Below are 16,509 nucleotides of genomic sequence, written 5' to 3'. Positions count from 1 at the left end.
TTCCCTTGTGAATTTTGAAGTTTCTGTGCACTTTAAAGGAGGTGCTTGCTAAGTGGCTTAATGGGATGACGTTGAATTCAGTCAGTGCAAACTACAGTATGGGGTTTCACAGGGGGTTTGATCTAATCTGTGTAACATCCGAGTTTATGCTGACTGGCCGAATTGGAGTTGCAATACAAGCAGCTGAAGGTTCATCCTCGGACTTTTCTCAGTTTGGCTTTGTTTTTTCTCAAATGGATATGGCATTACTCATAAAATACCACAATATAAGCGTCAACTTCTTTCCAACTTCCAACTTGAACTATAACTATTCAGGCATTACTGTTTTATTTTTTTTTTTAATCCTTTAAAGAAAAATCATCATACTATAGTAAATTGATTTTTGATTTTCCCACCTTGACTGAACAAAATGTGTCAGTATCATAATCTTTTATTTGCCACAGGGCTTATTTTCTACAATAATCCAATATCCAAAGGAAAAGTCACACTGGCTTTTTGTCGAGGGAACCAGGGTACTGCTAACGTCTGTGTCGGCCTACAAAAAAAACAACGTCATTCCTGCACCACTCTGTTTGGGTAGCTTTTTGTGACTGGCGAGCTAACCACGGACATGCTGGCTAGCTGGTAAGAAGCTAGCCCTAAGCAGCTTGCTTGCTAGTTGCCACCATGCTAGCAAGCTTACTTATTTGCTAGCTGGACAATATGCACCAACAGTTTATTCAACAGTTGTACCGCCTCTCAATCAACAGCGCCTCTCTGGATCCGCCAAAAGCAGATTTCAACCTTCAGAGGGCAGCCACTATATTTATAACACAGTATGTAGAAAAAAAAGTGGATTAGCGGTTTAGTTACTCTTAAAAGAATCAAGATTTATTGCTTAAGCCCTTTCACCTAGCTTTAGATAGACTTTACTGTTGAATGCAACAGTATAATCCAATACACCACAAACCAAGGCTTTTAAAAAGAAACATTTCAAGTTACAGATAGGAGGTATTTCTTCCAAGGCTGCTGTGATTGCTTTACACTGTAGCTCTTGTATCTCATTACCTCTCCCTCTCCCTGTGTTTTGCTCTCTCACGCTCTAACTCTCCAGACAGACTTTTTCTTCAAAAGCTCTTTCTCCGTTGGACTGTTTCTCACATCTTCTGTCCGTTCTTTTTCATTTCCATCTCTTTCTTTCTCCCTGCTACCGTGTCTCTTGTGACATCTTTCATTACTCCCCTCCACATCTCGCTTTGCCTCTCCCCTACCCTCCTTTGTTGCTCTCTTTCCCTTAGTATACATTTCTACACCTCCTCTTGCCTATGGTATCACTTTCCTGCCTGATTCAGAACAGACCTCACTGTCTCTCCTCTCCTGCTTTCTCACATCGGGCCATATGTAAGGTGACAGATCTGTGAAAAGAAGAGCTGGAATGTGTGAAATACTCACTGATCAATACTTTACAGGGACCTGTTAAAATCCCATTCCCTCAACATGGTGTCACTCTGGAATAATGCATTGTTCTACTGGGGGAAATGAACTGATCCTCCCATATGGTTTCATGAAAGTGCATCCTGTGTGTCATTACGTGAGTAATTTTAACACTTTGGACCTCCTTTATAAGGCTTCTGCTGTTTTGCTGCCTTCAGCTAACAGATGTCACTGTAGAGCCACTCTCCACTGAATAAATAGCCCCCATGAAAACTACTGACGTCATGATCTAAAGCAACAACAACAGATATTCTGGACAGAAATGTTGCTTTTAAGTCTTTAATGCTGAAATGCACAACAAATATAATTCATCATCAAACCATTGTCTATTCAGATAAAATGGACTGAGCTCTAAGCTCTTTTACAGTGATGACCTGGATTCACATTCAGTGGGCTAAAAGGACGTATAAAATATGATAACAATAAATAAAAAACAAATAACCAGCAGCAATGGTTGTCAAAAGGTATAAATATCAATAAGATTAGTGATTGGGATGAAAAAGATTAAAAAGCAAACAAATGTGCAGCCAGTGGAAAAAATGCATAACAACACTTTAGAAAAGAAAAAAAAAACAGTTAAAATGGTGATGATCACTTAACTTCCATTCACCTCCATTGCATCTCAGACAGATATTTTTAAGGGTCTGCATGTGACATTGCATTGACATAGGAGCAAACTACTATTTGCTATGAAGACAAACAATGGCATGTACATATTCACAAAATAATAATAAAAGAACGAGATACTGTGCTGATTTCCTCCATCATCCATGACATCCAAAGAAACGGCCAAGAGTAAGCATAATGTATATGTGTGTGTAAGATAGACCACAAAATAAAATGTAGTATATTAGGCATGTTTATTATGTGTAAGTGCAGCATGTATAGAAAATGAGTAAACCAGTAAGCAAGCAGGTGGTAACCACCAATATTTATAGTAAAAAACATAGTTTTTCTGATAGCTTTGACCAGCAGGTAATACTTTGTGTTTTGGCATAATGTGCTGTAGAAAGCTCCAGCTGTGCAATATCTTTGTGAGAAGAAATTCCCCACCAACAGTGTGTGTGATGGTTTCCAGTTTAAAACTGAAACAGATAAAACCAGATCAAACTACATGGCTGAATACCGTTAAAGGAGAAAATATGTTTTAGGCTAACTGGCCCTTTAGTGAGTGTCTATTTATGATTTTATTTAATTCATGAATCGACTGCTACACATAGCAATGACCCAGTAATTTGTTCTTTCACGTTTACGCCTTAAATGCATACATAAAATCAGCTGTCACTTATTGGCTCTGAGAGCTAAAAATAGCCCATCATTGGCAGCACTTTAAAGCCAACCAGGGTAATTAAGGCCGTCACATTCTGTGTGTAGGGAATATGTCACGTTTTTGTGCCAGAGTGGGGCTGCAAAATCAGCACTTATTGACCGTAGTTTTGCAGAATTGACTGAGGTGTGGGCCCGGCTCCATTGATCTTTGCGTTTGTGCCTCTTCCCATGCTGTGTGCCACTTTTACCACCCACTACCTTGCAACAATATCCCCATCCCAACTACTGCCCAGTCAGTGTCAGTGTTGATTTGCTCTGTATTGTTGATGCAGGAACAGAGACGATCAGACTCTTGCTGTGGTTTCAGACTCTTGCCTGTTTTCTATTGATGTATTTTTGTGGTCTTGGTGTAACAATGTGTGGCGCCAGGATTACTGCAACAGTGTCCTTTTCAAATCAATAATAGAAGAAAAAAAAATGCTGACCTCATGGTTCATTTGTTAGTGCCATTGTGCTCTCAGAAATACACAGTGGCATTCATTAACTGGCTTTTTCTCCCCCGTTTGGCACACCACCAGCTGTACCTGAAATGATCCGTAGTAAAGGTCTTCTTCTGTGTTTATGACCGTCTCCTTAGAATTTATCTTCACTTCATAATTTGTGCTCAGGTACTGTGGCCCTGAGGGTCGAAACACTTCAACATTTCATAAACACTTCAGTTTTTTGTAAAACACTACAGCATTCCTCAAAAAAACTACATTTCCCTAAAGCAATTATTTTGTTTTATGAAATAATGTAGTGTTTTGGGAAATGTTGCAGAATTTCGTGAAATTTTGCAGTGTTTTGGGAAATGTTGCAGTGTTTTGACCCTCTGGGCCACCATACTCAGGTGCAGTTTGTGGTGATCATAAATAATCCCTACTCCACACACTTGCAAGAACTCACAGCACATGCAGCCGAAGTTGTTTCGTTCTTCATTAAATGTACATGAAGCAAACATATTGATATTTCATTGATGGATGATTTGCTTTGTACATTATGAGCAAAGAAGCAGGTTCGATAGGCGTTCACTTTGAAACACGAGGGATAACTTTGTTCCCTCTCCGTCTTGCTTGGCTCTTAAGTAGGAATTTAAAAATTCACAGACTGAAATGGAGACAAGTAGTTTGAAACCCTATTGGCGGTTTTGAATTATTTATTCAGCTTAGATCTCGGTGCCCTGCGTAGTAGCTCAGCAGAATACTTATCAAAATGATTCAGTTATGATTCAGTTCCCTCTCGTTCAAAAAAAATGTTCAGTTTTTGTCTACAGACACTGCAGCACTTTCAGCAACAGTTCTTGAATGAAGCTGTCCACCACTTTTCAGCATGATCTCAGGCTCATGCTGTGGTCTGTTAACTCTTATCAAAAGGTGCAAATCCCCATCGTCTGGGCCTATGTCCCTGGCTCTTTGCCTTCACTTTATCTCGGGTACTTAGTGCATGAGCAATGAGCCTGTGTTTCTTAACTGGGTGGTCTGATTGATCACCTCAGCTAAACGGCCCGACCTATAAATCAGTACCTCGCCCCACTCAGTGCGTTAATCACGTCCGCCAACAAAGACAATTAGACAATTAAAGAAACATGGGTAGGCCTTAAAAAATATGCTTCTTTAATTGCCACAGCAGTTTATTAGGGACTTGGGCAAGATCAACTTAAGCATCCATTAACCCTGAGATTTAAGAGGCAAGAAGGTAGCGGGGAGGGGGGCTTAGTGCGACCTGGAGGAAAGATGGGGCGTTGGGCAGATGGCAATCTAAAAATACCGCATTGGCTCAACATAGGCCATGAGATATTTTTGTATGGAAAGGTTTTTTTCTGGGGAATGTATTATATTCAATAAAAGGACAATTGTACAAAAGCCATGAGAGGCATGGTGGAAAAAAAGTAGGCAGTGTTGGCCAAAGTTTACCTGCTACGTAAGAGATATTATCGCCTAAGAAAGAGATATTATCCCCTACATAGGAGATACTATCTCCTACCCAAGCGATATTATCTCCATAGGAGATATTATCTCCAAGAAGAGGGATATTATCTTCTACATAAAGTACATTATCTTCTGTTTTATCTTCTAGTTTTATGACGTTTAGCTAAATGCAGCATAAACAAGGTATCCTTTAAGGTAGCACATGATTAAAAACTTCAAATAATAATTGTCAAAATCTTGACCTCAATCAGCCTCATATCCTTTCATTGATTTATAAATCTGTGTATTTATGATATATAAAATGTTTTCATTCACTTTTCACTTAATCTAAATTACCCTCACCTCACTTTGTATTATATCCTTTTAAAACAATACATTTTTGTTTCATATTTAGTCCTGACCAACATCATATACATAGGACATGAAACAAAAGCATAATGCTGCACAGCTTAGCAATACCACAAATTGTGGTCACGTAAATATATAGCAAAAACTGCAGCTGTATTATGTAGTTCTGGACTATGTTATATTTCATTGCTGTTCGTTTTTAGTTTATCCAAACCCTGTAAGCTCAACTCAGCTAAACCACATGAGGGTATATTGTGAAAAAAGACACAAACCTTGGGATTTAAATTTTTTTCATTCCCTTTAAAAGCCAGGTATGGCTGCAGTTTGCACACTGCTACTTACATGCCGGATTCTGCAAATTGGAAAAGGCAACCAGTTGTTTGCTGAAAGTAATGCGGTAAAAGCAGTAACGTCACTGCAGAAAACATTGTAGAACATTCAAGCAAAACTAACAACTGTAGTTAAAAACTTGACAGACAAAACTTACATTTAAGCTTCTGAAATAATCATTGAAGTGCAAATGCACACAGCATCTGTCATAATGGGGAGTCGGAGAGCAGCTCTGCTCTGATCTCTGCTATGTTCACATTTGTGAACCCAACTTTGTAGACACATCTTACTATCTGAATAATGCACCTTTCAAATTGTTGCACAACTGAACTATTCTGACTTAAGACCAGATGTCTTTTTGTCTTTAGCTTTCCTGCTGCCTCAAAATAGAAATATGCCAACAATGCACCTGACCACATGTCATTTAAAGACCTACACAGCTTTGGGCGCTTAGATAGACACAATTACATTTGCAACTTAGACAATGTGGGCGTTGGCTGTGAAAATGCATCTTTTTCTAGCAATGACAGTCGCTATGCACTCCGCACTGCTTTACGCTGGTTGTAAGACAGAACCCCTAATGTTCAGTGTGGAAGTTTGTTACATTCCTTCTGTACAGCTACAGAAACTTTTAATGTAGCAGCTCACTGGCTGTACTGCACAGTCTGTTCTCTGTTTCTGAGATATCCATTCCTTTCATCCGTCATTACCGGGAGAAGAAAAAAAAAAAAAAAACACCTACTACTTGAAATTAACTCTTTGAAAATGCAGTATCATCTCCTCTGTCTTGATCTAAATCACAAATTGGCCCTCTTATGATCTGCATGAGAAAAGCAGGCCTGGGATGATGTGAAGATGGACTGCTCCAGCCGGGCCTGTGGGCCTGATGAAAGCACTGCCACCTTTGATGTTATGACAAGGACTGATGAGTACTTCACACCGTGTCTTCTCTTGATCTCATGCAATGGCTGTGTGCGTGCATGTGGCCGTGTATTTTTAGAAAGCAATCGTAACCTCATGCATAAAGTATAAACTTGGGTATACATAAACAAGTCATTATGCAGAGGTTATGTGGACAACACAGACAACTTACAGGACATGAGTTAGTGTGAGCTTTTTGTTATGCATTTCTTTATAATGTATAAAGAAATGTTTGTTTAAAATGATGCCTGCGGCTGTGCATCAGTACAAACAAATGACTTTCATACTGAAGTTTTTTTTTAGTAAACCAAGGGATTTTGGCTTTACACTCAGCTTGTCTTTGTGTGTCCACAGCACCCGCCAGTGTCATCTGCTGCTTGACATCTTCAATCCAACTGAGCATGAGCTCACTGTCATCGCCAAGAACAACCAGGACCTGGTTCTCCATGCCAGCGAGTGCCAGAGGTAAGAAGAAGGTTTCTCTGTCTAGATAAAAGTGGATGTTGTTTCCCATGGTCCATGTGTTGAAGGCTCGAAGCAAAATGTCCAGCTCTCAAGTTTTTTTTAGTTTTTTTATGCCTTCATATATAACCAATAACCTTGGCCAGAGGCATTATTCTTTTGGGTTGTCCGTCCATCCATGCCATTCTTGTGAACACGATATCTCAAGTGCCTTCAGGGAATTTCTTAAAATTTAGCACGAAGATCCATTTGGAGTCAATTATGAACTGATTAGATTTTTGGGATAGACATTGCATCTATCTCAATCTCATGAATGCGATATTTCATGAACACCTTGAGGGAATTTTTTCAAATTTGGCACAAACGTCCACTTGGACTCACAAGTGATTAGGACATGTGGTGGTCCAAGGTCAAGGTCGCTGTGACCTCACAAAACATGTGACTCATGAATAACTCAGGGAGACATAATTATGCCAAAGATCCACACAAATGTCCAATAGGATATAACGAAAAACAGCAATGGTACTATATATTGAAAAGGTTAAAGGTCAACTTCAGTGTTACATCAAAATGTTCTACAAAAACACTTTCAATCAATAACAGAAGAGGAGACATTTGGTCAGATACAGATCTGGTGGCACCAATTTTGGGTGCTCACCTTGAAACTGTGCTGATTTTATGGATTCTCTGTGCTACGGGGGGAAGATGTGTGCTAAGCATCCATGGCATACAACCATGATGCAGAAATTCTAGTTTCTTTCTGCACTCTTAACTCTGTGCTTTTGAAACAAAAATATGATAACAAAAATGAGGGTCTTTCATCAAACATTAAAGCAATTGACCGTGCTGCCAGTTAACGGTTCGAGGCAAATCTTAAGTTTATATATTAACACCCTACCCTTCAGGTACCCAACATGTGCAACAGGGAAAACGCTGTGAAATATATTACCTCAAAAATGTGCTTGTTAGTTTTGCTTGTTTATGGGAATTTATGGGTCAGGAAGATGGCAAAATGACAAAAATATTTACGATGGCTTGGGACTGACTTCATAAAGATCATGAGGGCAGGCTGTCCGTATTTTTCCCAACCCATACCACTCACTACGTACAAATCCATTGTAAGACAAACCTCTCTTAAGGATATTATACAAAATACTAACAAACACTTAATTTTGACATTATTGTGAACCATTAAAACAAAATTTAAGCGCTTTTGAGGCAATATGCAGCTCTACCATGAAAATTCACATTGGACTTGGAATCATCAGATACTAAATATTAAATGAGGATTTGAGGCACAAAAAATTTTAAAAAATCATGGCATCTCTAGATTTTAAGCCTCTCTACTAATGTTTCTTGCTTTTTAAAGTATACATCCCAGCATTGAGATTTGCACATTTATAAGCATCATATTCATTATAAATTAAAGGCAAACTTATTTCGGACTGTGTAAGTGTGAGAGCATACATGCTATTAAAAGGACTGATATGTTGGTTTTGCTATCTCTGGGAAGTTGAAATTTGGACAGTTATTGCCCCCAACATCTACCATTAAAGAGTTTTCTCAGTCCGGGTTTCAGTTTTAGCTTCTCTGACAGTCTAAATGCTTTTTCACAGACTTTTCTTTTTTGCCAAAAAATGAAAAAATATAAAGGAAATCTTAAATTTGTAAAGGGAAAAGAACAAGATCTGACATAAATCTATAGATCAGTCTCTCTCTCTCTCTCTCTCTCTCTATCTATCTATCTATCTTTCTCTCTCGCTCAGCTTGCCGTTTCATTGGAAAGTGGCAAATTATGATTCCTGTCAGCGCTCTCCCTCCAGTGCATCCTTCGCCATGAGCGGAGGTACACTGTTGGTGACTCATAGGCCTTTCTCCACAGGGGTGGAATGTTATTATTTGAGGGGAATTAGGGGGTGGAAAGGGATCTTTTCAGACAGAGCCAAACAGCTCATCTCCCAGCTCACTCCAAATAATCTTTCCTGTGCAGAAGTGAGCTGTTGAGATAAGCTTACCAGCATCTTGTAACCACAAAAAAAAGATCACTTCAAAACTCTCTCAAAAAGTTACATTCAAAAAACACCACTTTATCTACCCCTATATGTCAAAGGATTGGCTGTCATTTCATAAAGTTGAATTTATAAACAGTAAATGCCATGTGAATCATCACAGGGGAATCAAGTGCAACCAATTCATATTTTCTAATTGAATTAATGTTTATATGTATGTTTTATTCATATCAAGTGAATTTAACTTTTTTAAATTTCTAGTTTTCATTATGAGGCTCATATTTCTGTCCAAACCTGACCAGAGGCCAACACAGTTAATGTAACGTTACTGAAGTACTGAATTTGTCCCTGTCACACTGTTGTTGTTTCCATGGTTACAGCTTGACTTTACACTATACAGTAATTATATGGCAAAATGAATGTAAGCAGGCATTGTTTTATATAGGTTTACATAGGTAGATTGTTTTAATGTACACATCTCTTAACACACACACCCACACACTTTACGCAGTGTCATCAGCATAAAACTGGAGACTAACTATTCTCTTGCATCATGTTTTCAATCCACAACTGCTTTTGAACTGCAACTACTGTTAACTGAAATATATACGCAATTCAACCATCTTGGTTTATTTGAAGTTATGTCAGAGTAAGGCAACAGTGCCTACTTTGAATAGCTTCAGCGCTGTTGTCCTCTATTTGATTGGATCTTCCAGCAACGCCTAAGTTTTATTTGTTGCTGCTACCAGCTGGAAAGACCAGAAGTCGGGCTTAAGGTTGCACATAACATTGGATGATGACACATTTTGTTTGACATCCTCCATCATCAGCGCGCTAAAATTTATTTATATGAATATTTAACACCAGAAATCATCAATGTATAATAATACTTAGATACCAGATCCCAAGATGGCGCCTATCCATTCCAATGGAGTTGTTCACTTCAAAAAAAGTTTCTAGCTTCCAGATTTAGTTCTGCAGTATGTAGATATGAATATGTGCAGAACTGAAACTTTTGCTGACCCCACCTGAGACTGGAGACATCTCTTTTGTAATGGTGACCTATGGCAAAACAGCCAAGTGGCCACTGGGTAAAATTGGAAGCAAGGCTGAATAGTGTTTATTGGGGGCCCAATAACAAACCCCAGCACTAAATAAAACGTAGCTTAACACAGCAGGTCCATCATCTTAAAGCCTAACCCGAACATCATCTGTACCCAGTCCCATCTGTTGGGCCTAACTCTAGTCAGGTATCCACACTCTGTTTCAGGCCACCTTGGAACTTATGAGTTCTTCCGATTGAAGGTGTCGATGACTTGAAAATATTAGTTGGCTGAAGGTTGCACAGTTTCAGATTAGCTTGCCCCAACAACTCTGCTTTCTGTAAGATACAATTTTGTGATCTATCAAATTACTGTACACACTGAGCAGATGAGGCATCTGTTTAGCACAAATGGTGTCATACCCACAGTGGAGTAACTGCTTAATGATTTAGGTATACCACACTCCTGTCTTTGCTTTGCTCTTTTTTGACTGAGCAGCCTAAATATATCTCTTTGGAGAGTTATTTTGTGGTTTGTTTTCCTCTTTCCACAAGTGTTTTATCAAATAAACAAATCACACCAGAGAATAAATGAATCTCTGCCAAAGAAAAACATATTTGTGTAGCCATTTTTGACATCATCAGGATTCTCTCAAAAGAGATTTTGATCTCAAGGACCCATGCTGGTTATCCATTTATCACCTACTTCTCTGCCTTTGGAACAATTACACTATGTAAAACTTTGTAAGACTGTAGGCACCATCAAAAGTTACATAAATATAAACTAAGACACACCCAGTCACCCAATCGTGCTGCCTCTCCATTCAAAGTACCTTCCTGCCCAATTGGTGTGAGGGCATCGATGGGGCGGCAACAGGGGGCTCGGTTGGTGATGAAATAAGGCTCCTGCTTCCAGGAACAGCCAATAGCAGAATTCAGTTACAATAGCCAGGTTGCAACCTACACATATTTGTAATAAAATATCTAGAATTTTCATACTTCAGTCATAAACTTTGTTGTTTGAAGGTCTTTTACTTGTAAAGGAGTGTTTTTGCTTTCTTGCATTCACTTAAGAAAAAAATTTCAGTACCTCATCCACCACTGTCCAGGGATATAGAAAAATCGGAATGAACCGAAAAAGCAGTTCTCATGCTATATTAAAGGCTATCTTTGCTATTTTGTGTTATTAGCCCTTTTTTTTCTTTTTCCAAAATTCCATTAGCTCTTTTAAGGCCACCTGTCACTGTTATATAATTCTCTAAACTGCAGAGATTCACTTCACCCACCTGTCATTAATATCATAATGAAGTCAATGGTATACAGAAGAACCTAAGTAGAGGTCAGACTACACAATGCACCAGTTGTATAATTGATTTAAAACCCCTGCTTGTCTGGAAACTGATACAATATGACACGATGTGCCTCTGAGGTGAAAAATGTCAAGTCTGGTAACAGCAGCAGATGTATATATAGATTTACATGTCTTTTCCCCCCTTTGACTGACATTCCCTTTAGACACAGCTTTTGGCTTTGACTCCACCAGTGAGAGCTCCCCTCCTGTAGGGTTGTCTCTGGAGGCCTTTAGACATATAAATTAATTATCAGATAGCATATTGATTCATTTAACAGCATGCAGTATTTTTGTTGATACCTCTAAGAGGCAGAGACAAGCAGATGCAGCCTCACTCATCATCACCAGCTCAGTTTTTGGCACCACGCTGATCATTTCCTTTGACATGCACCCAGCACACACACACAATATTCAGAGTGGGGTAGGATTTTGCATACAGAGAGAATCGGGGCCGCAGACTCTTAGATCTCCTTCTGCTGAACCATATTGTGCTTGTCTCTTCAACTCATCCTCTCTCGACATCAGATGGCCCTGTCATTTCATATTTCTTTCCTGTATGATGAATGAGGTGTCAATGCGCAAGATGTTTTCTGGATTCTTCATCCAGGGCCTGGTGGAGCTATGGCTTCAATCCGACAGTCGCAAAAATGACCCTGTCAATCATCTATGCTTCCATCCTGCGACAAATGATTTTTAATTGTTTCCACTGAGTTTTTCATGGTTACACAAATAGAAATAGAAAAAGAATGCATGCATTGGGAGACATACCACAGTCTGAACAGTAGATTTAATAGTTTCTAGATTTGACAGAAACATGAGGACAGTAACAGCAACATACCATCACCTGGTATAGCCTGTTTAAGTAGTTTTAGATACAACAGGTGGTAACTTCCATTTATTGAATAACGCTACTGAAAGATCTTGCTGGTTTTGTGTGAGCAGTGATTTTAGTCAGTGGAGTGTGTGTTCTCTCCTGCGAAGGCGACACGCAGAGAGGGGCGACAGAGTGCTGCTTTCATCTTCTCATATCATTCACAGACATGTCTTTTACAGGGTCTTTATCCCCTTGATGGTGTTCTTTAATGGCGAATGAAAAAAAAGAAGTGAGGCACCTCAGAAAAGTGAATGGTCACTTTGATGTCTGGGAGCCCAACAAGGCTCCCAAAGACCAGTGCAGCACCACACTTAGATGCCCAAACTTGATTTTTTTTCCCGTATTTGCTTTGAAAGGAGCAGTACAGACAGGAGAGGACATGTAGAGGATGTTCACCTGTTATTTCTTTTGTGGTTGGGTCTTACAGATTTTCCTGGTGTAGCTTTATTTCTTGGTTAAACATTATTCACATTGGGGAATTTTACATGCCCACATTGACTTGTCTTGTGAAATATAATGATGTCAATTTGAAGCAGTTTTACTTAATTATTGGAAATGTTCCCAACCAATTTTTGGCAAATCATTAAAGAAGATGGTCTTTTTGTATCTTTTCACTAGAAAAACAGTGAGTTACAATATGTTTCTAAAAGTCTTTTCGGTGAAAAATTAAGAATCTTGGTTTATATTTGATCAGCAGTGCCTACATTTACAGATTAATCTCAGTTTTCTCAGGCTCTGTTTTTACAATACAGGAAACAGTATGGCGCCAAAGTCCCGTTCACAAATTCTTATATTACAGTTAAACAGGCCACTAAAATATGTTTCCAAAGACTTTTTAGGCAAGCTATTGGCAGTACAGTAACAATATCTTACTTACAATATTTGCTCAGCACTGTTTAATCTTACATTTTTTTAGGCAATTTTTAAAATACTGGAAACAGTATGGTGTCCACTTCCCTTTCACAAATTCTCGTTTTACACCTAAACAGGGCACTAAATATGTTTCTGAAGACATTTTAGGTGAGACATGGGCATATTGTAACAGATATCAGTTTTTATTCAATCAGCACTGCCTACTTCTACAGTTTAATTAGAGTTTAGTCTGAGATTGAGAGAGAGAGAGAGACACAGAGCAAGAGAGAGAGAGAAGGAGAGAAGCAGCTCTCTCTCGATCTCCCTCCATACTCTTTGTGTCTGTGGTGGTGGGTATACAAATATACTGAAGGAAAATCTTTAGTTTGAGTAACAGCCAAAGAGTCAGGGGACATTTGAGCTGAGATGAGGGATGGAGATCTGGTGCTAGTAAGATCTGGTGCTGGTAAGAGACATACTACCTACATTGCTAGGATTAAAAGCTGGTTGAAAAATGGCAGAGTATACCCTTTTCCATGGTAATAGCATTTTTGAATGACTGCTGTGGCCCACAATTGCCACAGAATCAAAGTTGGGCATTTGGGCAAGAAATAAAACAAGCATATTTCTGCATTATTATAGTAAAATAAGAATTACTCTGTGTTCTTCTTTGAGAAAAAATTGAATTTAAATTTTTTGTTTTCATGAAGGTGTCAACTATATTTTCATTCATTTGAATAATGTGACCGATTTTCTTACGTAGATAAAGAGCTTGTTTCGCCACGGCCAATCAAATCTTCAAGTCAGAATGACTCTCAGCCAGACACAACGAAAGTGCCACAGACTTTAAACAGCAACCAACATTAGCTTTAAAGTCTTCTTCGTATCTAACCTACAAACACAAACACACACTTGGTCCTGCACCTCAGCTTGTTAAATGAGCCACCAAACAAACATTCACCGGTTAAAAGTGCACTGCGGCTGACATCAGTTTGCAGGCTGGATGGCTAATTAGCTGCTCAACCACATCACATTAAATACAGCTAACAACACATTGTCTGCCCATGTGATGTATAGCTACAGCACAAGTTTGTTTACTTTATCTGTTTTTCTGCTGGTGGTGTTGCACAGTACTGGAGCTCAGCCTGCCAGCTGCTGTCAATCAAACAAATGCATGCCTCTCCAGCCAGCCGAGATAAAAAAGAGCATTTCTGATCATTTCCTAAAGATCTTTTTTTTTTGTTCTCTTTAAATAACAGAAGAATATAAACAAAACAGATATAAAAAAAACATGTTTTTATTGCCTATAACAGCTTGTGACTTGCTTTTATCTCTAGTGTGGTGCTTTACTTTGCCTGATGTTCAGCCAACCAGTCGGTGCTAATTCAGAAGCTGGTTTTGTTGAAGTTGCTAATTTGGTTTTGTCATGAGCCTCTGTATAGCAAGTTTAAGTCTGTGGGATTTTTAACAGTTTGTAGTATTTAGGGACATCTATGGGAAGACATGGTGTATAATAATCACAACTCTGTTTTCACAAGTGTATAATCATATGAAACTAAGAATTTTTGTGTTTTTGTTGCCTTCCCGTTTATATCTACATATGAAGCTTGTCGTCTTCCATAGAGTCTGCCATGTTGTTCCTGTAGTATCCGGAAAAGGACAAATTCAAAATTTTAGCGATTTTGCATCAGACACTGTAGTTTTTCGAAATGCTTGGGAGAAGTTTCACCTCTGCAGCCCTACCACTAGATGCCACTAGATTCTACATATTGGACCTTTCACACTTTAAAGTGAAGAAGGCAATAAGGAATGAAAGAAAAATTAGCAAGAAGTTATTGAAAAGCACAAAAAACACCCAAAGATAAGTAAAAAAACAAAGAAAAATCAAGGCAATCAAGACTTGGATAAAATGCTTAAAAATTGTAATAAATAAATGTGCAATTTAACTTTTAATATGTTTTAATGCTAATTTCAATAAAGTTTTTCCCTAACTTTTTTTTAAATAATAATTTTCTAAATCTACTAATTTCTTGCAATTTTTGGGACATTTCTTATCAAGTTGCTCAATGCCATTTTTCCCATGATACTGAGAGAAATCACCCTGATTTTTTCAGGGTTCAAAGATTTTGAAAGCAGAACATGAAGAAAATTATGTCGCTCCAGATTTCAAATGGTTAAATTAGGATCGGACAGTATTTCCACATCACATCAATATGGGGATAAGAGGCAAGATATTGTCCATGATTTTGGATCTCGTAATATCGTAAGTTTAGCATTTTCTGATTTAAAGGCTAAATTACAGTCATTTTTTACTCAGATTGTATCCTAACTGTTCTATTATTTGCCTTTACCCACTCAGTTATCATATCCACATTACTGAGGATTAAAAATCAGATACCTCACTGTGTAAATATTTTGTAAGGGCACTAATAGTCAACCTGACAATATCGATATTAAGGTATTTAGTTAAAATATTGTAATATTAGATTTTTTCGATATAACCCAGCCCTAGATTAAGAACAGTTATTTAGGAATAGTGTTTAGTAATAGCATTTCTTCTAAGAATAATGTATATTAATGCAAAAAGGAAAGCAATAGTCCTCTATTAGATATCACTGATGAAATTCTAACCACAGAAGTTGTGATAGTGATACAGTAAAATTGAACATTCAGTCATCAGTATGCTTCACCATGCGCATTAAGTCTGCAAGAAATGACTAATTCACCCTACAATATCTCCTCTGTGTCTGTTTTTTTAACCACCATGGGCTGAGAAAAATGATCAGGCTCTAATGGTCACTGCTCTGCATAAACAGCATGTAAATGAGCACCGCTTTCCTCACTTACTTTCTCTTCTTTCATTTGATGAAAAAAAAATCCTGTGTACCATCAGACAGCCCTGACCTTTCTACGGCTGAATCTTTGATCTAATGAGCAAATGATGATGAGACAGAGCAAATTAAAACGTGTGCTGTTCATATAAATGGAAAAATAAGAAATGTTGTCCAAGATGTCTGGCTGCAAAGTAATTTCCATTAGACAAGTTCTTAAGCATCGTAATTACGTGGGTTTGACTACAAGTCAGTCATGTCTTTTGGTGGGTGATTCTTTTGTATAGCATGGGTTTGATGCGAGTGTTTGAACAGTATCTAATTATTCAAATTGAAGAGCAGAGGCCCTGAGGCACTTGTCTCTAGCTGTCAGCTGTATAAATAAGAGCAGTTGGAGAACATCCTCGATCACCTCTTTTGTGATGTGATCCCTCCCAATACTTCAGGAGGATTTCTCAGCACCCGTCACCACTTTTATGAGATGTGCTCTCTGCCCTCTCTAGTCCTTTCAGATCTTTTTTCCAAGTTTTATTTATTTTGCATTTATTAAAGCATTACAAGTACAGTAAATATAGTGATGCAAAAGAGAATTTACAAAAACTACAAAAAATACAAGATAATACAATTAAATGAGATTAAACAAGAGAGGCATAAACAAATGAAACAAGGCTGACATCTATAAAAGTTTGTTTTTTTAAGATATACTGATCTAAATGTTACAGACTCTGAAAGTCTTTAAAGGGTTTTTTAATTACATCTTGTCTTAATGCAGACAGTTTT

General features: G+C 38.1%; 1 protein-coding gene across 3 annotated transcripts in view; it reads left to right on the top strand.

Annotated features, from left to right (window-relative positions):
• Positions 1-16,509, top strand: part of trappc9 (trafficking protein particle complex subunit 9) — a 250,147-nt gene that overhangs the window by 125,963 nt on the left and 107,675 nt on the right. For all 3 annotated transcript variants that reach the window (XM_042506370.2, XM_042506368.2, XM_042506369.2), the window contains one exon: positions 6,663-6,773. In XM_042506370.2, the coding sequence (XP_042362304.1) occupies positions 6,663-6,773 (111 nt within the window). The remainder of the gene's footprint in view (positions 1-6,662; positions 6,774-16,509) is intronic.

The sequence above is a fragment of the Plectropomus leopardus genome, chromosome 17 (genome assembly GCF_026936395.1).
Source record: "Plectropomus leopardus strain MGB_pleo_1.0 chromosome 17, ASM2693639v1, whole genome shotgun sequence".
In the NCBI taxonomy this organism is placed as follows: domain Eukaryota; kingdom Metazoa; phylum Chordata; class Actinopteri; order Perciformes; family Serranidae; genus Plectropomus; species Plectropomus leopardus.
Note: the sequence above shows the minus strand (reverse complement) of the source record. Positions and strands in the feature narration are given on the sequence as shown.